General features: G+C 39.4%; 1 protein-coding gene across 5 annotated transcripts; it reads left to right on the forward strand.

Moving 5' to 3' along the window:
• The first annotated feature begins 245 nt into the window (after positions 1-245).
• uimc1 (ubiquitin interaction motif containing 1) lies at positions 246-22,089 on the forward strand. 5 transcript variants are annotated; one of them, XR_006406777.1, is made up of 24 exons: positions 246-304; positions 576-615; positions 2,873-2,987; positions 3,190-3,274; positions 3,593-3,711; positions 4,265-4,406; positions 4,567-4,712; positions 6,257-7,048; positions 7,839-7,902; positions 7,992-8,101; positions 9,043-9,164; positions 9,544-9,790; positions 11,510-11,614; positions 12,005-12,060; positions 13,436-13,614; positions 15,310-15,374; positions 15,907-16,021; positions 16,113-16,406; positions 16,785-16,857; positions 16,942-17,044; positions 17,183-17,231; positions 18,102-18,135; positions 20,250-20,542; positions 20,726-22,089. XR_006406777.1 is itself a non-coding variant. In XM_044370483.1 (23 exons), the coding sequence occupies exons 3-23, from the start codon at positions 2,895-2,897 to the stop codon at positions 20,428-20,430; spliced, it is 3,174 nt and encodes a 1,057-aa protein (XP_044226418.1). In that variant the 5' UTR covers positions 246-304; positions 576-615; positions 2,873-2,894; the 3' UTR covers positions 20,431-22,089. The 5 variants fall into 5 exon arrangements, 4 of the variants coding, with proteins under 4 accessions (XP_044226418.1, XP_044226421.1, XP_044226420.1 ...); XM_044370483.1 differs by having other exon boundaries at positions 20,250-22,089; XM_044370486.1 differs by having other exon boundaries at positions 15,919-16,021; positions 20,250-22,089.
• The last annotated feature ends 300 nt before the right edge of the window (positions 22,090-22,389 follow it).

Consider the following 22,389-nt stretch of genomic DNA (forward strand, 5'->3'; position numbering starts at 1 on the left):
AGAGGAACATTACCAAGCCACTGGTTTAGATATGTGGATGACACATGGGTTAAAACCCAGGAAGTCCAATGTCCTTGTAACGGAGTATATTTACATTTCTGTATTGGTACTTTTACTTGAGTAGAGGACATGAATACTTCTTTCATCAGTGATAAACTTTTGGTTAAAAAACAGTTCGTGAACGCAGCGTCCAGACATTCTGACAGTCAATGAAGGCATCGTCAAATACGCGCCTTACGTAGCAGTCACGTGATTGCGTCAACAGAAACAAACATGGCGCCGCGAAAGTGAGGAAAACTCCGCTGTGAGTGTTTTAAACTGACATTTGTTCGGTTAATTGTTGTGTTCGGTAGCACTTGAGCAAAAAAACAAACAAAAAAATAGCCGCTGTGTTTTTTAATCATACGGTTAATCACACAGGCGACCGGAAATGCGACTTATTGACAGTTTGGTCAGTTTGTTTCCATATCAACCGATGTTCTCGTGCTGTGACCGTTAAATTTCAGCTGATTGATTTAATGTGTTTCCAGTGACTTCTGTCTTCTGATTCAACTGTTTCTAAAACTTTAATGCAGACGTTAGTTAGAGGAAGAGGAGGACACTCTTCGTCGTCAGGTAAATACTGCTGAGAGTGGGAAGCTCAGTTTAAAGGACGGGTTCACAATTTTCCAAGTGTGTCTTAAAACAACAGTCAGGAGCTCAAATGAACAGTGAAACCTGTTTTTCTTGCTGTAATCATTCCTCCTGTTCATACTGACCATTAGAAGATCCCTTCATAATGTACTTACAATGGAAGTGATGGAGGACAAAATCCACAGTCCTCCTTCTGTGCAAAAATGTATTTAAAAGTTTATATGAAGCTGATATGAAGCTTCAGCGTCCAGATGAGTCAAATCAAGTATATATCTTTCAACGTTACAGTCTTTTTAGTGCTAAAGTCCCTCTTTTTGTTACGACATTGAAAGCCTATTTGAAGGGGATCTTTTAAAAGGGCCATATTAAACCCCTTTTCCACAAGTTAACACAGTTCTCTGGGGTCTTAATGAAGTCTATCTGATATGCTTTGGTCAAAATACCACAAGGATCGAGCACCACAGCAGCCTTCTTATCTTGTCCAAACAGCCCTATTCAGAGAGTGTAAATAAACTTAGATTTTGCTGTGATTTAATTGCAATAAAGGGATCAAAAGGATGCTGAAATAACTACGTCATTATGTCTGTTTGTAAAAAGCCTGAATTCATCCTTGGTCAGGTTTTTCGGCAAGACGATAAGCAAACAACTTTTAAAATGCTTGTTTTCTGAATGGAGTTCAGATCAATCAGAGCTATGCTAACAATGTAGCTGCTCCATCCACACTCAAAATAACGTCTAACGTCATCTCCGGCATTTAATATGTTTATTATTGATGACAGCAGCTGAAGTGGTGTGTGATCCTGGTGTTAACTTAGCTCTAGCTAGGTTGACAAGCGAGATCGAAGATAAATCCACTCAATCCAAAAAGTTTAAAAAGCAAACTCCTCCCGCCTGTAAACTGCACCGGATCAAAGCAGGATTAGGTGTTTATTCCTTCAGAAGATGAGACAGCAGCAGCCCTTAGCTTAGCTTCCCCCCATGTGACATAAGAAGAGGCATCAAATCTGAATGGCTTGTTGTTGGGTTGTCTTATTCCACAGCTTGTGTGATAGTAGAACATCAGAGACCCAAATACATACTCACAAGCACTAAAAAAAAGTGAGTTTTTCATGATATAGCCCCTGATATAGTCACTGCTCATATGGACACTTGACTGCTGGTTAAAACAGACTTGAAAAATTGTGAATTTGTCCTTTAAGTTGGAAAATTATTGAGCCTGAGATTTTTTTTCTCCTTTAAAAACTGAAGACTAGATCTGCAACGATTAGTTGATGAATCAATTAGTCAATCAACAGGAGGTCGACATTTTTCACCATTTCCTGACATTTTATAGACCAAACAATTAATCAGTAATGAAAATAATATTCAGTATAATAATACCGAAGACCAAACTTTAAACTGTTTCCGTCAACATGTTATTAAGTTCAATACTGTTGGTTGTTGCCATTTCACTTTATCTGTGTCTTACTGCTCTGCATGACTAATGTCTGCAAAGTTTCTGCTTCATGTGCTGAATATTGGATCTGGTCTTTGTGCTGCTGCATCAGTGTTTGTCTGATGTTTATATTTCCTAATTTATCACTTCATTGATTCCAGAATAGAGCAGCAATTATTGATTTATGAGGCGATCCACATAAAATTAATAGGCAACTTATTTTGATGATTGAATAAACGTTTTAGTCTTTTTTTTTATTCAAAAATGCCAGGAATTTGCTGGTTTTAGCTTCTCAAATGGGGAAATTTGGTGCGTTTCTTGCCATACATGATGACAAACTGAACGTCTTTGGGTTTTGACTGTTGGTTGGACAAAACAAGACATTTGAAGATGGAACCTTTGACTCTGGAAGATTATAACAGACATTTTTCACTATTTACTGACATTTTATGGACTAAGAAACAAATCAATGAATTGAGAAAATAATCAGCAGATGAATCAATAATGAAAATAATCGTTGCAGCCCTGTTTCACAACATATTGCCAAAGAACTGCCACTGAACATGAGTCAGCTGGCTAACGCTGGCACGTTTACAGCTATGTTGCACGTTGTCCTTTTAAATCAAGAAATGAAGTCATTTCCCAACACACATGAATTTACTGATACTCCCCAAATCCATCTGACGCTGGCAGGATACAAAACATGCAAGAATCTGAGTGTTGTGAATCTGGATTGAAAGTTTCTGTTATAGGCGGTTTTGAAATGTAACGCTGTGAATCTTTTTTTGTGTCTCTGTTGGTCAGAGTCACTCCGGAGCAGAGCAGGATGGCTCTGAGGAAGCAAATCAACAAGGACGTTCCCTCTGAAAGCCAACAGATGGACGAAGACACTCAGGAGGACGAAGATCTCGACGACAAGGTGAAGAAATGTGAACGTTAGTGAAAATCAGCTGAGAGCAGATTTGATGATTCAACTGTAGCTGATAGTGAATTATTAGGAACATAGTTTGTTGAAGTGTTGTTAATATTTGTGTGTTTATATACATTTGCTACAAATGGACCAAAAAGATCGCTGTCTGGGAAATAACTGCATCTAAACTCACTTTTCTTTGTTCATCCAGGATGAGCTCTCCTCATCTCTTCTGTCATCAGTATCAGCAAGAGGAAAACGCAGGAAGGAGAGAGAACACAAGACAAAATCCAAAGGTTTGTTCACCAGCTCGTCTACAGTTTGCCGTTCGGTGCTGAGCAGGTAGTGTACAGCGGCTTTTTAGAGCTTTTTCTCTGAAAACAGCTGCCTGCTGCAGCTGAAAACGACGCTATGAGAGCGCTGAGAGAGAAGCAAAACAGTAAAGTTACAGCCAATGAGCTGAAGCCCGCTATAAAGCTCCGTAAAACCTTTAATAAAGTTGTAGTAATGAAATCACTGAATAATCTGATGAGCAGGATTTTTGTGAATCTGTAATTGAAATTGAAAGCTGACTTTTGGTTTCTGTTTTGGTTCTGTGTCTGTGTTGTTGTCAGACATGACAGAGGAGGAGATGATGGACTTGGCTCTGCGTCTGAGCGAACAGGAAGCCAGCGTCTCTGCGCTCAGGCAGCAGCAAGAGGAAGAGGCCGTGATGAAAGCCATCCAAGAGAGTGTGAGTACAGAGTCTTTTCTTTCTTTTCTAGAGGACATGTTGGCTTTTGTGTCAACCAACAACAGTGAACACAACAGTGTTTTAAGGCTATTTTGTTTGTTTTTTACCCCCTTTAGCTTTTAGCAGAGTCACAAATGTCTCAGCATGTCCTGCAATAATAGTATCAGGATTTATTAGGAAACTCAGCCTCATTAAACATGTTCTAGGACAGCTTTTATTGTAAAAATCCAAGTTTTATTTAAGTTTATTGTGTCATTAATGCCAAAAAATATTTACTGATTGTGCAAAACAAAAAAACTTTTTTTCTATTTGAGATAAACGTGTTCTGAGTTTTGAAACTACAGTTCCCATAATACTTTGCGGTGTTGTGGAACTCAACAGCTTGTGAAAGACAAGTCTCTGTCAAAGACACTGACTCATTCTGCTGAGTTTCATCTCCTTTGTGTTTGCTCAGCTGGCTGTTGTGAAGCGTGAGGAGCTGCTGGACCCCGACCTGTTTTCCCTCGTTCTGTGTTCCCGTTTCTGACATCGTGTTTTTTTTTCTCTCTCTCAGATGGTGAGTCAGACACAACCGTGCCCTCCTTCCCAGAGTCAGAGCCTGCTCCCTGAAGCCGAGGCCTCGCTCAGACTCTGCTCTCGACGGAAACTCTCGTACTCGAACGGGGAGACGGCGTCCGCGTCAGAGGAGAGATCAGGTGAGACGGCGACGAGTAAAATATGATTCTGCTGAAGTATCACAGCAGGAAAATGAATATTTACTGAAAAGGAAAAAGAATGTAAACTATTTTGACTCTTAATCAGATCAACTGAAATTCCTGTGAATTTTGACAACATGCTTTTTTTTTGTATTTGCAGGAACAAAAGGACCAGGAGATGAAAACAATAACAGGAATAAAAAGCGTAAAAGGAAAGAAGGAAGTCCTCTGCTGGAGATGCCAGACTTGTCTCAGGCTTCACCCTGCAGCTCCGAGTCTCCGTCTGTGCTTCTGGACTCACCGCAGGTCAGTCCGACAGATTCCTGACTTTTCTTTCCTTCACGTTTTACATCCAGGTCTACAATTAACGATACTGGTCACGGTTTATTAGAGTCTAAAGTGGTTCAGTTTAGGGCAAGCTGTTGAAAAATGGGCAATCACCTTTCTCAGAGCCTAAAGTCATGTGTTTAAATCATTATTTTTTTGTGAGACCAACAGTTCAAAACAAAAACAGTGTCAAAATTACGATGATCTAAAACAGAAGAAATGAGCAGATCCTCTCATTCCCCCTTTCCACCAACTGGAACCCAGTGCTGGATCTGGGATGGTGCCGTTTCGCAGTTGGTTCAAACTCGTGAACCTTCTAAGAACCGGTTTGCTTGTTCCACGAGTTAAAGAGCCAAGTCGTTACATAACCGCACACGTCTCTGGTTTCCTAGAAACACAACATAGTAGGTGGCGGTAATTCACCATAACGCTGGTTGCCACCCGCCTCAAGATGGAGAAAAAGGAGAAGAACTCCAAGCACAACAACAATGGAGGACTACATAACCATCTATGTATATACGGCACACTGCCTACTAAATGAACTATTCAGTGTGCCGTTAGCAGCAGACTGATCACACTGAAGTATAGTCAAGCAAGACATGACTGACGGCCGCCTCACCCAGTGTTACGCCATATTTGGTGACCCATCGGTTTGTGTTACCTGCAGTGACTGATATATTAAAATGCTGCTCATGTATTATCTTTTATCTTCTTCCAACACTGCAGGTCACAGAATCTGATGGGTCACCAAATACGATGTAACACCATCCAGCGGCCCCCTTCACATCTCTAATCTATCTAAACCTTAATAAAGTGACATATTAACAGCTTTTAGCCTGGCTTAAGATCTCTGCCACAATGGCGTCGATTTGTTTTCAGTTGGTCATGATAATCCCTGACGTAAGCAGTTCTTCCTTCTAGACCAGCAAAGAGTTGGTGCCACTCTGAGGTTCTTTGGCCGTCGAAATGCAAAGAACTGGTTCGAGATTAGACACCGGCTCCGAACCGGCCCTCCAACTGCTTTGAGTGAAAAAGGGGAACAAGTTGGAACCAGCACATTTTTTGCGTTTTTCATAGTTTTTTTTTCTCTTTCGACTATTTGAGCGGTCGACTAATTTTTTCAGCTTTGATTCAATTTACAATCATATAAAATAGAAAAAAAGCAACCAGAGAACGTTTGGCTTCTTGTTTGCTAAATTTATAATTTATTGATCATGAAAATAAGTTTTTGTCTGTTAGTTGAGTAATAACGTCGCTCTAAAATGTTATTTACAGTGATGAGCCTGAATGAAACCTTACAGTTCACAACCCTGATCCTCCACTCCCCACAAAATAAACACATTAATACATGAATAGCAAAACTAAATAAAAAACCTTTAAAACCTCGGATATTCGTTCTTCTGGCGTTCTGATCGATGCTCCCATGACGATGGTCACCATCTTGTCCTGAAATCCTGTTTTCCAACAAGTATAAAGCTCTGTTGACACCTGTATGTATTTGTTTTCTCTCAACACTGAAACAGAGCTGCGACTCCACCCAGATCGACGACTGTCAGCTCCGTAAATCTCCCGTCTTCCCGTCGACCGGCTGCAGAGCCGAGGTTCACGTCCCGCGGCTGAGCCAGAACCTGCTGGAGACCTGCAGAACTTCAGGGTTTGTGTTGTTCTCTCAGGACAGTTCGACCACGACCCAAAAGTCTCCGTCTGCTCAACACAAGAGTCCGACTTTTCCCAAAAGCTCCAGCGACCTTGCTTTGTCCGAGAGCACAGCGCGTCCTAAAAGTCCCGTCTTCTCAGAGACCGCTCAGGGAGACGTCGGAGAGGTGGAACCGACTCCGGAGTTTTTTAAAAGTCCAGTATTTGGCAGGAATACTCAGCATGAGAAGCTTCCAAGTGCCTGCAAACCAACCAGTAAAAACTCAGGGTTCATGTTCTCCTCTCAGGAGAGTTTTTCCTCCTCTGGGATGCCCACATCCTGCCGGCCCAAGAGCCCGGTATTCCCAAGAAACGCAGGCCTTCTTAAGAACGCCACCCCCTCAGAGAGATCAGCATTCCCCAAAAGTCCCGTCTCCTCAGAGACCGAGCGAGGACAGGACGGACAGACTGAGCAGAGTCACGGACGCTCTACGAGCCCAGCGTTGTGCAGGACTGAAAGGAGACAAAACATTGATCCTGATGTGCAGGAGAAGTCTGCGACGTCTTCAGCCGCAGAGCTACGAGATTCGAACGGTGATGAGAATCCACCGACTGGTTCACGTCATCGGTCCAGCAGCTCGAATGAAGGAACCGGAGATCCTGCTCTGTGTGTGAGGCAGGTCAGTCAACGTGTGTGTGTGTGTGACGGGTCACACTTGGATTCTCATTCTTTATGTCACGATTAAGGCTGCAGCTAACCATGACTTTCATTATCAATTAATCTGATTATTTATTTTGTCAGTTAATCATTTTTTCTATTGCTGCAAAACCCAAACATATTCATTTTACTACAGTGAATGACAAACAAAAGCAATAACAACAATTATCACAACAGAGAAGCTTAAACCAGCAAATGTTTCCTCATATTTGCTTAAACATAAAACAATTATTATCAGAATAGTTGCAGATTAATCTTGTCAAGCCAATGTTGAAGTCAAGCTGCTGTTTATTTGTAAAGCTCAATATCACAAATCACAGATTTTCCTTCAGAGGACTTTACAGTCTGTACAGAAATTCAACATCCTCTATCCTTAAATCCTCCATTGGAATAAAGAAAAACTCCCCAAAAAGCCGTTTTAACAGGAAGAACAACAGAGGAGGACGGACAGACTCCAGTTCACTGTGTGTCAAACCCTTCATTCATCATGTCCTTTGTCCACTGAGCTGCAACATGAATCAGTCAGTGAAGCTGACTGGTGTTGATGAAGGTCACTGTCTGACGTCATCTTCAGTCTTCTGCCTGTATGAGAAGAATGAAACCAAAGTGTCATTTACTGTCTGACATCACCGCTTCAGTGTTTGTCGTAGAAACAGAAGTTCTCCTCCGTCATCTTCCACGTTCTCGTAACATCCAGACACTTTGTGATTTTCCCCCTTTTATTTCTGTCTTCTTCTGCTCTTTAAATGTAGGACAAAAAGATGGATCACAGTCAAGACGACAGGTTTAACAAAAGCACCATGAAGTTCAAGTCAGGTAGAGTGAAACATCACATCACACGTCGTCATGTGGAGTAGTTGGTCGGTGAGTTTCTGTTCTTCACTGACGCTGTTTTCCGGTTTCAGTTTATTCAGAGGAGCTGAATGAAGCCTCTGGAGCGGGAAACCGGAACTCTGAAACCGAGCTGACCAGTGACATGACGCTGCACTGGTCTGACGAGGACGAAGATGTGACAGTAATGATGATAATGATTTTATTTGTTTTGTGCTTTTCAAGCTACGAGCCTAAATGGCTGTCCAGTGCAGAGAGAGACAACGTAAAAGACAGCAAACAGCAAAATACAGTCACAACAGCAGAAAATATGGTTACAAATAAAATCATCCAAAAAAAAATAAACAGTAACACAACAAATCTGTGTTATGTGAACAAATAAAGCTAGTCGTCAGACAAGAAGGTGAGTCTATAAAAATGTGTTTTTAAGATGCGTCTTTTTCACCGTCGCATCACCAGAATACGCTCAGAGCTTCAGGGACGACGAGAATTTTAATTCTGCATTTGGACTGTTCAAGTTTATTTATTTTAAAGAAGAAGTCTGGCGATATTCAGTGTTTTTGTTATTGTCACTTAACCGTCCTGCTGCCAGAAATACTCACTACATACTCACACCGTGGATTCATCCACCGCTGAAAATAGTCCCCAATAAATGCACTATTTCCTCCTGTTTGTTTGGTAAAAACTACAGTGAGCAGCTGTTTTATTGAACCTATTTAAAAATAAACCTGTGTGTGTGTGTGTGTGTGTGTGTGTGTGTGTGTGTGTGTGTGTGTGTGTGTTCATGGTAATGAGGGAACATGTCACCCAGTGCAGCAGTCTGGCTCACCGATGTTTTTGCACAACAGAGGAATAAGATATATCACACAATACTTGATACCAGATCAATTTATTGTTGGTTTTAGCTTTTAATGTGATTTAGAAATACTGTAAGAGACACATTTCCCCAGTTATTCACAATATAAAATATAATAAGTCAAATACTTCAATACTGTTAAAATCATCCAGCTGTCGTTATCATTTTATTTACAGTCAAATAAATGTGTTACATCACATCCACAGCAGTGTTTTTTTTATCAGACAGTATCACGCCGTCTTCACTGTTGTTCCCTCCGTGTGTTGCAGCCGGTCGGCTCGCCCAGCCCGGTCTTCCCAGAGGAGAGACTCGTTCATGAGGCGGACGGCTCGGCGGCCTCCCAGATTCACGTGACTGCAGCCTCTCCAGGGACGAACGGACCAAACTGCAGGTCAGATCAAACGAACAAGCTGACAACACGCTCAGATAAGGACGTTTGTGTTCACACAGTCGTGTCAAATGAGGTTGAAAACATTTAAGGCGTCTCCGGAGCTCTAGTATTGATATTAGGACGGCGTACTCAGGTGTCAGAGTTGCACAAAGTTAAAGTTTGCTGCGCTCAGTTATTGCTGAAATGCAACTGCTTAATAATCTTTAAGACCTCAATACGGTTGTAAAGAAAAAGTTTAGTTTGCTATATGATTTTCTATATGTATTACTGTTTGTTTTATAAATATATTATTAGATCTTGTGACTGAACTTGATATATTTGACCAATTAAACTGTTTTCATCTGTTCTGTTTTCTCACTGTGACTCTCCGTGTTTCCAGCCTGAATCCTCACAGGTGTGTCGACGCGTCCGCTGAGGATCAGAGCAGCTCCAACAAACGCATCTCACTCAGACCTTCTACCTCTTCTACGTCCGCCTGCCAGCAGCAAGAACCACAGCCAATCAGCAGTCAGGGAGTCAGCAGCGCGTCGTCCCCGCCTGGAGAGCCCGCAGGCCGGCCGACGGTTCACTACTACTGGGGGGTTCCCTTCTGTCCGCGAGGCCTCGACCCAGACAGCTACACACAGGTGAAGATGTGTTTCTCCTCAACACTTATTCTGATAAGAGCTACAAAGTTCTCAAGATGATTAATAATAATTTAACTGGTTGGTGGGAAGAACAATTTGTAAATCAATCAGTTTTCTTCGGTTTCTCACTAAAACTCTGCACACCTGAATATGTGAGAAAATGACAAGACACGGTTTGTTATTTAAAAGAAGACGACACATTTTGGATATTTTCTTTACAGACTCCCAAGGGGAATGAATGATGAACTTAATATTATAATTAAATATTTTTAGGGATAATTAAGGTGCATGTTTGTTAGATTTTAGTCATTCTGGAGCTCAGTATCATAAAACTAATCCTTAAATTACACTCCATTGTTCTGGTGCGCTTGTATCATTAACATATTTTGTTTTATTACCTTTATTTAATTTATTCCTTGGATAATGTGGTTTTTGGATGATAAATATCCACAGCTGTTGTGCTCATAAGTTTACATACTCTGGTAGAATTTGTGAAATATGCTGAAAATCATAATGATAACTGAAATCACCAAAATGCCCCTGATCAAAAGTTTACATCCCCTCGAATGTTTGAGCTGATAATAAACACACAAGTTGATACACACAGCTTTAAACAGCTGTGAAAGGTAAGTTTCCACACCTGTGACTTGTCTGATTGTAATTAGTGTATAAATAGTTAACGAGTTTCTCAGCTCTTTAGAGACGCCTGCACATTTCAATCAGGGCTGCTTTTACTTTACTGGATACTTGAACCATGAGGAAAGCAAAAGAAAAGGGAGTTGAACTTTATAAATCAGTAAAAGGATATAAAAAGATATCCAAAAGTTTGAAAATGCCAATCAGTAGTGTTGAAGCTCTGATGAAGACGTGGAAAATGAAGGGCTGTGTTGATACAAAGCCACGGTCAGGTAGAACAAGAACGATTTCAGCTACAAGTGCCAGAAAAATTCAGGTTGCAAAGAAAAAAAACACATGTAAGTTCAGCTGAGAGTTGCATGTTTGGTTGTTTCAAGATGAACAATAAGGAGACACTTGAACAAAAATACCAAAGAAAAAAGCCGTTACTGTGCCGACGCCACAAAATAGCAACGACACAAGCCTCAAAACTCCTGGAACAAAGTTATTTGGAGTGATGAGACCAAAATTGAACTTTATGGTCACATATAGACATCTTACAGATTCTGCCAGGGTTTGTATGTATGTTCAGATTAGTGCTTCTTTGAACTCATCTACTGAGTCTTTTCTATCATTTTCATCCTCCTAAATAATGTGGATGTTACTGTAAAGATTTCTGATAAATTAGTATCTTTTCCCTTAATTTACGTTTTGTCATTTTCTAGTTTTGACCTTTGGATAGTTTAGTTTTTTATACATATTTTATGTATAACAACATTGTAAGATTTATAACTAATTATTGTTTTGCCTTTGTTGTCTTTTAATAAGATGTTTTCTTCTCTTTATAACCTGGATGGTGACGTCGAACACACCGAGATGTAAATGTTCCAGCTGTGTTCAGACGTTTTCTCACTTTCATTCGCTGTTTTACAGACTAAAGCATGAATTTTTAAATAAAGCAGAAAACCATGTTTAGATGCAGGAGACAGTAAAATAATCACATTTTGTTTAAATGAGTCTTTTCTCTCTTCTTTCACCAGACATGTAAATAAGACAAATATAAACTCTAATTTCTGGTTTTTCATCCGTCTGTCTGTCCGTCAGGTGATCCTGGCTCAGATGGAGGTTTATGAGAAGAGTCTGAAGCGGGCTCAGAGGTGTCTGCTGAGGAAGGCTGAGTGGGGGGAGGCCGTCCTGCCAGAGCCGGAGGTACGATGATGATGATGATGATGATGATGATGATCTTCACGATTTAACAGAGATGCTGAGCCTCTAATGATGTGTTTATGGGCTTAGATGTCGGACGTTGAATCAGAAGAATCAAGTTGCAACTGTGACTTTTTATAAATCCATCAGTCTCAAACATTTAACAGGAAGTGTGCACGTAGATATTTGTACACATTATGTTTCTCTGTCGTTTTTCATACAGAAAAACTTTTAGGTTGATAGTTTGATTCAGTTACGGTGAGATTTTCTCCTCCTAGAAAATGAAATTACATGTTGATAGTTGCTGCTGTGAGCTGAAGACACCGGCGGACGTTAAAGCTGCTTCACGCCTGATGATGCTTGATTTAACAAACATGATTTATTTTCTTCTAGAAATCTCCTTCACCAGAGTCGCCTGCTGAATCACCTCAACAGCTCGCCCCTCGACGGTAAAACCTGCCAGAATCAATTATGTTTGTTGTTGTTTAATTGACCACAGTTATTTCAGTCTGTTAGCAGCTGCTGTCAGTTAATATTGTTCAACCACAACGAAAAGTCAAGTGGTTTTTATTTTAGCATCCTGGCACCAACAAGACTATTCAAAGAGCTTTACATGAAACATAAAAGGCGTTAAGAAAAGCAATATAAAAAGGAGCTGATGATAAAATAAGGTAAAATATAATAAAACATATTAACCCATAAGAACCCTTTCAATGTTCTGGAAAATTCCTCAAACAGCTTTTATCCTTGATTTGAACTCATGAAGTGACGTCTAACTGAACATCCCGCTGCAGTCACGTGACAATGTGTGAATCTGTTTACCCATGACATCACTTCCAAAATGGCGCCGTGCCTGGTCAGCAAATGTGACAGAACTAGCTCATTTTAAAAAGCTTGTTTTTTTTTGTTACTAAAGGGAAGTTTGCTTTAATAAGACGTCCTGTATGACATTTAACCTGCTCGGACCACATTTCTTGAACAAATTGATATAAAACAAGTTATGACACATATGTTACATTACAGATCTTTGACACTGAAGGTAGAACTTCAAAATAAAATTCAGAAATAAGTTCCTTGTGGTCCATTTGCTCTGTTTTATATTCCTCATAATTCTCCTTTAAGGAGAACTGGGTTCTTATGGGTTAAACAGGAGAATAAAAACTATGTTGCAGTGTCAGATAATAATAGTCCTTTAATTTAATAAAAGACAAACACGGCTTTGTTGTTATTTTCCTCTTTCAACACATTTCAGAAACAGATGTCGGTGTAAACGTACTTTATATAACGGGTCTTGTTTGCATTAACTGTGCAGTTCTGTGTTTGTGCCACTAGGTGTCGCCAGTTAATCTGAGTATAAAACCAGTCAATCGGAGTCATTAGGTAATTTGGAGCAGGAGGCTGTTATTCAGAAATAGAAAGTTGTGTTTGTCATTTTATGTGCATATTTTTAATGATTGAGATTAACACAATAATTTACTTCATCTTGATAATCAGACTTGGTTTAATCTCATTGATCGATCTATTTTGAACCGCTGAACCAATCAGAGATGTTGGTGGTGATTTATGTCTGAAACCAAAACTAAATCTCCTTTTAAACCAAATTACATTTTGTGTGTGATTTACGGACAAACAACAGTTTTCTCCCAGTGACAGAAGCCTGTTTGCCTGAACGTGTCCAAACCAGCTGAAGGAGCAGCTTCATGATAAAATATTCACATTAAACAGAAACGAGCATCATTAAATTAGATGTTGCAGGTATGTTGAACATCATCTGTGCTGCATCTGAAACGTGATAAACTGTTTTTATTTAATACATTTTTTTAGACGAGGTCTCAGACTGAGAGGCAGAAAACTCAGTGAGACAGCTGATTCTCCTCCAGCTGAGACGGAGGAGGAAGAAGACAAGAAGGAAGAGGAAGAGGAAGAGGAGGAAAGAGGGAAAGAAGAGAGGACTGAAAGAAAAGAAGGAAAGGTTGATACTGATGACTGCGAGGTTTGTCCAGGTACTGATAAATATATTTATTACTGTAAACTTACACATTATGAACTCCAGGAGACATTCTGAGTGTTTATTTATTCCATTATTTACTCCATATTTACTTTTCTACAGCTAAGTCTTGTACTACATTTCCCAGAATGCCTGAGACCATGAGGTGAATTAGCTGTAGCTACAACAGAAGACTTTGAGGTCGTGTTCTCTGTATTTCAGGGGATGTGGAGGGTTTTAGATGCCATGTTTGTAATTGTTTAATTACAAGTAATTAGTCTGTCAGGATAATTATCAGTGACTGTCAGCTTGTGTTTGAAATGTCTTGATGCTTTATGTCAGATAATGTGGCATAAAGAGCCTCAAATAACCTTGTGGCTTTTGTGTGTGTTTAAAGACAGTAGTCACATTCAAGTCAATAAACTAAAGCTGCAGCGATTAGTCGATTGATTGTTTTAGTCTCCAACTTTTAATTGATTGGTTGCCAATATTTAAACTAATCTTCAGCTATTTTGATAATCTATTCATCATTGTTGTTTCCTTTTATAAGAAACTTCAAAATTCTCTGATTCCAGCTCCTCAAGTGTGAATATTCTCTGGTTTCTTTAGTCTCTGTGACAGTAAACTGAAGATCTTTGAGTTGTGGACAAAACAAGACATTTGTCGTCTTGGGTTTTAGGAAACACTGATCGACATGTTTCACCGTATTCTGACATTTAGACGTAGACCAAACAATTAATAGAGAAAAATTAATCGACAGATTAATCAAAAATGAAAATAATCTAAATAAAGTTAACGTTGTTTATTGTACATCAGCCCATACGCCCGTTTTCTTCACGTCTGTTTACATTTTTTGCAACATTTCTGTGTCTGGACGTTACTGTTTATTCATTTTCTCAACTAAACCAGACAAAGAAAATCCATATAGCGTTGGTTTTTTTTTAAAAAAAAGGATTAAAATCGATGCAGCAGAATTAGAAATACATTCTTCTTCCTTGTCATAACTGGCGCCTACATTACCCACAATGCAACTCTATCACTGACAGTTTGGTGGGAGACTGGGGTGAGTTGTACTGGTGACGGCTGCAGAGGTTTAATAACATCACTTTTCTAACTCCTCACCCACAGATTTTATCACTTTTCAAACTTTTCTCATCTTCAGTCTCGACCAACGTCGACTCAAATGACATCACTTGAGGCCGTTCATCAGATTTCACACAGCCGCCTCTGTGGACACAAAATACTTCATAAACAGAAGTTCAAGAGTTCACCTTTAAATATAAGATCATGAGAGAGAAAGTTGGCACAGTGTTATTTGCTCCAGATGTTTCGCCATTTAACCACAGCAACGAAAAAACACACTAACAAACAACCAAACAGAGCAACAGCACATTATTTATAGTAATTTGTTGTTTTTTGACATTTTATTCTGCATTTTTACTCTTTAGTTTTCCTCTAACTGCTGTTTCATGTTCTGACAGGTGTTTGTTTTTTTACACACACAATGTCTGATAAGATGTTTAAAGTCTTTACATATGATTAACCCCGAGCAGACTTTAATAATTTTACTGTCATGATGGGATGTAAAGCTGTATATGTTCATAATAATAATAATATAATAACGTGCTGTAGTTTCATGTTGAAGTGAAATCCTTCTAACTTTTAACACTTAATTAAAACCGCTGCTCTTGTTTGTTTTTTTTTACAACAGAGACTCAACTGAGTGACAACGACAGCACGCAAGATCTGCTGATCGCCACCGATGACGGAGCAGTGGTGAGATTTTTTTAAATTTTTTTTATTGAAATTTATTTTGGTCTTTAAATTACACAACTTGAGATACAAGGAAAATGAAAAAAAAGGGGAAATTACTCAACATTTCTGTAGAAAACAGAACAAAATGACAAAGATTTTCTACATAAAACAACTTTTCCTGGAATAATAATTTGTGTCTAATATGTTCATATGTCTGAAACCAAACTAAAACTACTTTAAACTAAAGATCTATGATATCAGTCTGATACTGACTCTAACAGCTGCGTCTGGTATTTTAATAAATAACAATTCAGTTCATTTATATCTATGTATTTATTTGTTACATTTTGTTTTACAATGTTATGAAAGCAGAGATGAAGTGAAGCCTGATCCATGACTGCAAAGAGCGTCATATAAAATACATCTTCAATGAATTTCACTCTTTTATCATCTTCTCCTCCTTTTATTTTGAAAACATAACCTCCAGTTTGGATTTCAGTCCGACTGCAGAAAAGAATCAGATGTAAAAAAAACGTCTCCACATGTTGATCAGATTTCCCCACAGCTGCAGCCTAAAAGTCCCGAGCAACCGGAAGTGGAGATGATTCTCCAAGTCGATTCTCCAGCCCGGAACGAGGCACAGGAAGAGGAGGAGATGGAGGTGGACGGTAAGGCCTCATGAATAAAACTGAAAACTTTTCTTTTTTTATTTTAAAATAAATAAATCTAAAAGATGAGTGTATGTTTCTGTGTTTGCAGCTCCAGCGGCCGCAGAGACAGAGGGAAACAAACCTGTCAGCAGCCAAAACGTGACGGAGGAGAAGGAGGACAGAGGGGATCCAGATGTGGAGGAGATAAAGGACAGACGGCTTCCAAGGTCGAAGTCTCCTGAACTGGAGCCGGTCGTCGTCCCTCAGAGCACTGAAACCAACGTCGACTGTCCCATCTGTCAGAGATCCTTCCCCGCGACAGAGATCGAGATGCACGCGGCGTACTGCGACGGAGAGGTGGCCGTCATGGATGAGAAGAGACCCGAGGCCGACTGTTATCGAGGTGAAAAACTTTATTTTCCTTAAGTACAAGACACTTAAGCTGAGAACTGCACCGGCGCAGGTTTGGCTCTGTAATTGATACGGACGTCTTTGGTCATACAGACACATAAAGAGATGATCCTGTTAAAACGTTTTATTCATTCAACATGTTTTTACTCTTATAACTTAGCCATAACTCATGTGAAATGGATTTTTCTGTAGTTAGATAGTTAGCAGAGCTGGTAACCACTTCCAACGTGCTGCACTTTCAACTTGCATCACTAAAAACAAAATACAGCTGATTCTGGTAGGAATTAAGGGTGTAAACGAGCACATTATTCCGATATCACCCCGTGTTGTGTTAAAGCTTTAAAATGACGCCCTTCTTTCCACTTTCTAGTGTCTTTGAAGCCTCGTAGGAAGAGAACGAGGAGAGCAGCCGAGGAGCCGACTGACCCGTCTGACGCTGGCGGGTGAATATGTTCGACCTTCTCAGATTCAACTGCAGCAGCTCAGTGTTCGTCAGTCTGATTTTATTACATTTATTTTTTTCACAGGAACCAAGAGAAATGTTTCATCTGTCAGAAAGCCGTTCCTTTGAGAGACTACGGCCGACACACTGAGCTCTGCATCCAACAGCAGGCACCAAAGACTGCAGCGGTGAGTCTCGTTACACGCTGAACAACAACTGAGCTTTTATCCTGAAACCAGAGAGAAACTAAAGCACAGAATGACACGACGCATGATTTTATCCCCTTTTTAATAATAATTTTGTTTTCTGTATTTCTGACCTTCCAGAAGGGAAATCTGCTGTCGGCTCTGCAGAAAACAGAGAGAGGAGATTCAGGTGAGACTGAAAGCAGCGTCGACATCACAGCTGCAACCGTTAATCGATTAGTCGATTGTCAGAAAATTAATCAGCAACTATTTTCATAATTGAATAAATGTTTTTGTCCCCAAAAACTGTCAGAACCACAAAGACTTTTTAGCTCTAAGACAAAGTATCACAAAGATAAATTAAAAAAAATAATAAACTCACCACTTTGTGAGAAATTTGGGTCTGTTAATAGATGAATAATCACCACGGGAGGATGTTTCCTTCTCCTGTCCTACTGTGAAATCTTGTTTTTGTGTCTGACATTGAGGAGAAACCTGCTGCTGTCTGGAGATGAGCTGCAGGAACAAACGAACCTGAGAAACGTTGATCTGACTACAAATCACATAATAATAACAATAAAAACACCCAGAACATGACCAACAGTCATCTGACAGCATTACTGACAGAAGATAAAGTCAGACGCACTGACGGGGCAGAGCTGCACATTTAAAATGACCGATCACAGGAGATTTTCATTAGATTTTATCTATTTACTGTCAAATTAGAAATGCTAATCGTTTAGAGCTGAAACTAACAATTATTTTCTTGATTTATCAGTTAATTGTTCAGTGTATAAAACATCTGAAAACTAAAAAAGATACAAGTTGACATCTTGTCTGGTTTGATATTGAATTTACTATCAAATAAGAAAAGCAGGAAATCCTCATGAATGACTGCTGGAACTGAGAAACACGAGTTTGACATTTTTGATTTAAAAATGACTGAAATGATTGACGCGATCAGATCAACGTCCAGACATTTCACAACCTCTGAATAAAAGGTTTCAAACTGTCGTCTGATTGATGTTTTACTGACATGTTGTTGTTCTATTGTTCACAGAGGCCGGTCCGTCTGGATCCAGACTCCAGCCGGGGTGAGTACGCTAAAGCTTCAGCATCAATCATTAAACTATAGCTGTGTTTTGTTTTAGGGTTGTTTTTTTTGTTTTTAACAGAAAATTTTTTAATCCAAACTTCATTGACTTCTTCAGTAGAAATGCACATTAAAAAAAAACATAACTTCAAAACACTAGGGCTGTAGTCTGCTGGTCGATTAGTTGGTCGATATCATAGACTGTATAAAAATATGGACGTAGTTACCGTGACGTCACGTTCTGAAGAGCGGTTTTGAAGCTCAAAGTGAGCCTCTCTGGCCGTCGCCATCTTGGCAGTACGTGACGCTGCCTAACTCCCAGCCAATCAAAAATGGGCAAAGAGGCGGGCCGAATGGCTGAAACAAGCCACCTAGCGGCTGGCGGACCTGTCACTCAAAGCAGCCATGTCCTTCATTATGCATAACTTTACGGCTTAATGAAATTGAAACGGGTGAGTTATAAAAAAATCACCCCCCGTACAGTTGTCATGAAAGAGGAAATTAGCTCTAGAGACTTAAAACCGTTTTTTGTACCAGGCTGTAAACATGTTTATTTCTGCTGTAAAGTTGGGCATTTTAACATGAGGGTCTATGTGGAATGACTCGCTTTTGATGCCTCAAGTGGCCGTTCAAGGAACTTCCACATTGGCTTCATTTTACAGCCCCAGAGGTTGCCGCTTGGTCGATATGCTCTCGTCCGACTAAATTCTCAGTGGTCGAATAATCTCCGTTTTATTTTCCTAAGGAGAAAAGTGCTACATCAACAGCTTTCCAGGATTAATCCATTATTTCCTGCGGCGGGAGGGACAGACTAACAAATTACCTATGAAAACAACGGGGGTGTATTCAAAACACCCCCGTTGTTTTCACAACTTTGAACTCGCCCAACGTAATGGAGACTGCTGGGTCTAACTGAACTCAACGTTCACTGAACGTTTACTGAATCTGTGTTTCTCCATAATGACACAACGAGAACCCCCGCCAGACCAAAAAAAATATTTTTTAATATTTGATTTGAAAACGACAGCGTTTGGGAGTCTCTGAGCAGCGCTGTTCCGGTACGTGAGTCAACCTCTGTCGTTGCCAGGGAAACCACCTGTCGCGTGTCTCAGTTAAGGAGTATGTTTGCGTAGCGACCGGGAAAGAGCGAGGAGCAGAGAAGTGACGGTGGATGCGAGCGGGGCAGAGGAAAAGGTTGTTAGTAAATTGTCAGTCTGGCAGTAAATGTACAGTACAGACTACAGTGTGTCAGTTAATAAATGCTAAAAAGTCACGTCTGTTGTTTCCCCAAATGCTGGAAAAGTAAAGAGGGTTAGCTCCAAAGTTAGCAACAATGGGTTAGCATAGCCTGAAGATGCTAAACAGAGAAATACAGAACAGAGAAATGTGTGGCTGCCGAGTTTACTTCACACACACACACACACACACACACACACACACACACACACGCGCGCGCGCGCGCTAATCGATTAATTGAAGATTATGTACGATTTTAGTCGATTTTCTTTGGTTGACTACAGCCCTACAAAATCACTCAAAAAATACCAAATTTAAACATTTTTTAAGTGTAAATCATTTTTCTTTCTTTCATGTCACTGTGAATTAAATACTTTTGGTTTCTTGGTTTAAAGACGTTTATTTATTTTTTGACATTTTACATACTTGATGATTAATTGATAATGAAAGTAGTCATTAGTTGCAGCCCTCAATCAATCTGTTGTTGATTTTAAAAAATTAATCATATCGTCTAAAATGTCAGCAAGTAGTCAAAAATGTTGTAAATTGCAAGAGCTCAAAGTGACGTCTTCAAACTACTCATTCAGTCAAAAACCCCCAAATATTCAGTTTACATTGATGATAAACAGAGAAAAGCAGCAAATCGTCACATTTGAGAAACTGCAATCAAAGAATACTTTGTATGCTGCTTATTAAATTATTTAAAATCAGTCGACTAAAGCTCTTTTTAAAGATGCACCTCGTTATGTTAACGTAACTTTTTTTGTATACAAGAAAACTCAGAGCACCGAAGGAGCTTTCATTTAATTCCAGTTTGGTTGAGTTCTTTCAGTTTTAACTGTTGTGGATTTGTGTTCTCGTACGTTTGTTTACTTTCAGAGATGTCATTGATCTGCGGGATGACGATGATGATGAGGAGGAGGGTGGAGGTACAGGATCACGGTTCAGGATCAGCAACTCTCCCATCAGATCCTTCACTCCGATCTCAGAGGCCACTGGCTGCCTTATCGACTTCAAAAAACAGCAGCAAGCCAAGAAGCCGAGCCAAAGACGAAGATGAGGACGGTTTTCTGACGAGAGCTGAAAAAAAAACAAAAACTGGAACCCAGAGCCTTAAAAAACTGCAGAACTATCAGAAAGAACTTGATGTCACATTTTGAATATTCATGCAGGTAAACTAACAAACTGTACTTAAAGCGCCAAGGAAACATCATTACGCCACTAAATATTTTCTGTATTTATGTTTGTCGATGTTGAAGGTGTTTCCGACTACCTCCTCATGTGTTGAAACGTTTCCTTTTTGTTACTGTTACGTTTATTTAATGTCTGTCTGACAGAATGATTTGGCTCCACAGTTAAAATACAGCGATACGTCTCAACCCTTCATCACATCCATACAAAGTTCACCGACACGTCAGCTGTGAATATGAGATGCAAAGTTATTGTTTACTCTTCGATCCAGACCAGATGAACTCCTGATCCCCAAAGGATGAATCCTACCGATCACGATGATCCTGACTCTTCCTTTAGCGCCACCTTCAGGTCAAAAATGTACCTTTGTCCGACACTAGTTAACTAATATGAAGAATACTAATTTTTAGCATTAAATGTAAACAATCAACATTAAAATGTTGTACGAACATCCTAAAAATGGAATTTTGCCTTGCTAACAATACCTGTTTACACGCTGATTTATGTAATGCTAAATGCTAACTCTCAGATTTTTTTCGGTGATTCAAATAGTTCAGATGTTGCGCTCGTTGACTGAAAAACTAACGAGCCAATCAGAGTTTTGTCAGCGGGATCAAGAATGTTAACTTCCTGTTCCAAAGCTGGAAGAACAAAAACGTGCAAGAATCGGACGCAGAAGTAGATTTACAGACAAAATGACAAAAATAATAATTATTATTAATTATTATTAATAATAATCTTCAGCGGACATCAGATTGAATTATTAATTATTATATTTGCATGTTAACATGTTTGACATTTATTCAACAGCTTTAATCGTAATTAGTGTTACAGCCTCAACGGTGCTGCAAGTTCAGGCTTATAAATCAGGAAATATTTGAAATTCAATTCTCTTTCCAGATTATTAACATGAAACACAAACTACAGTTGAAAGAGCGAGAGTCCTGACACATATCTGAGAGGAGCTACAACAAACTAAACGGATTGGAAAGTTAATTAAAAGTCCGTCTGTTCAGCACAAATCTATCCGGATTACAGAAAACTCAGAATGTTACTTTCTAATCAAAGCCTCCATTTGAAACACTGAAAAAAGTTTTCATCCTTTGTCTTGTTTTCTGACAAATATGAATATTTATCAGCACTTAAAGGGTGAACAAAACCATTCTCCTTTAAGATCTGTTGGTTGGTTTTAGGCACCACATCACCTGTTCTTAGTTCTACTTGAGCACATAGTATGTGGAAGGAAGTGTGACACATTCAAAGCCTGAAAACTGGAAACTTCCCCGTTTTAACATCAAGATCATTGCAGCACATTGAGAAAGAGTTCTGCTTTGTCCCACTGAAAGTGAACGCATCAGAGAATATCACAGCTTTAACATGTTTTAGGGATGTGAGTTTGTAAAATCCTGTATGAAAACTTCATCATGGACCTTTTTTATGACCATTTGACCAAAAAACATACACACTGGGAGATGCACTGTAAAAAAATGAAATAAAATAATTTCCTGCAAAGTTGATGGAGACACAATAGAGTTGTCATTACTTGTTCGTTTTCTTTTTTTGAGTGTATGCTCAGAATATCGTCCTTGAATACTGAATCAGCACCTTAAATTTAAATGTGTCTTGTTTTCACAGCTGAAACAATGAACCTCAGTTTGACATTATTTTGTCCTTTTTTAACCTGTTGATTGATACATAAAGTGTTTATATGTCATATCTTTAGCATTCGTGCAACAGGTTGGTTTTATTACATTTTTCTGTCAAATAGCCAGCCTGAGGTTTGTATTTCCACTGAAACTTAAGCAAGCAGCGATGAGCCCACTTTTGT

Source organism: Thunnus albacares, chromosome 13, assembly GCF_914725855.1.
Source record: "Thunnus albacares chromosome 13, fThuAlb1.1, whole genome shotgun sequence".
NCBI classification, from domain to species: Eukaryota; Metazoa; Chordata; class Actinopteri; order Scombriformes; family Scombridae; genus Thunnus; species Thunnus albacares.

Bases quoted from the DNA above. Each gene is read 5' to 3' on its own strand.
- uimc1 (XM_044370483.1), top strand. From the start codon at position 2,895: ATGGCTCTGAGGAAGCAAATCAACAAGGACGTTCCCTCTGAAAGCCAA. The intron at 15,375-15,906 runs GTGAGATTTTTT...CATGTTGATCAG, and splicing joins CCACCGATGACGGAGCAGTG to ATTTCCCCACAGCTGCAGCC. The intron at 17,045-17,182 runs GTGAGTCTCGTT...CTGACCTTCCAG, and splicing joins AGGCACCAAAGACTGCAGCG to AAGGGAAATCTGCTGTCGGC.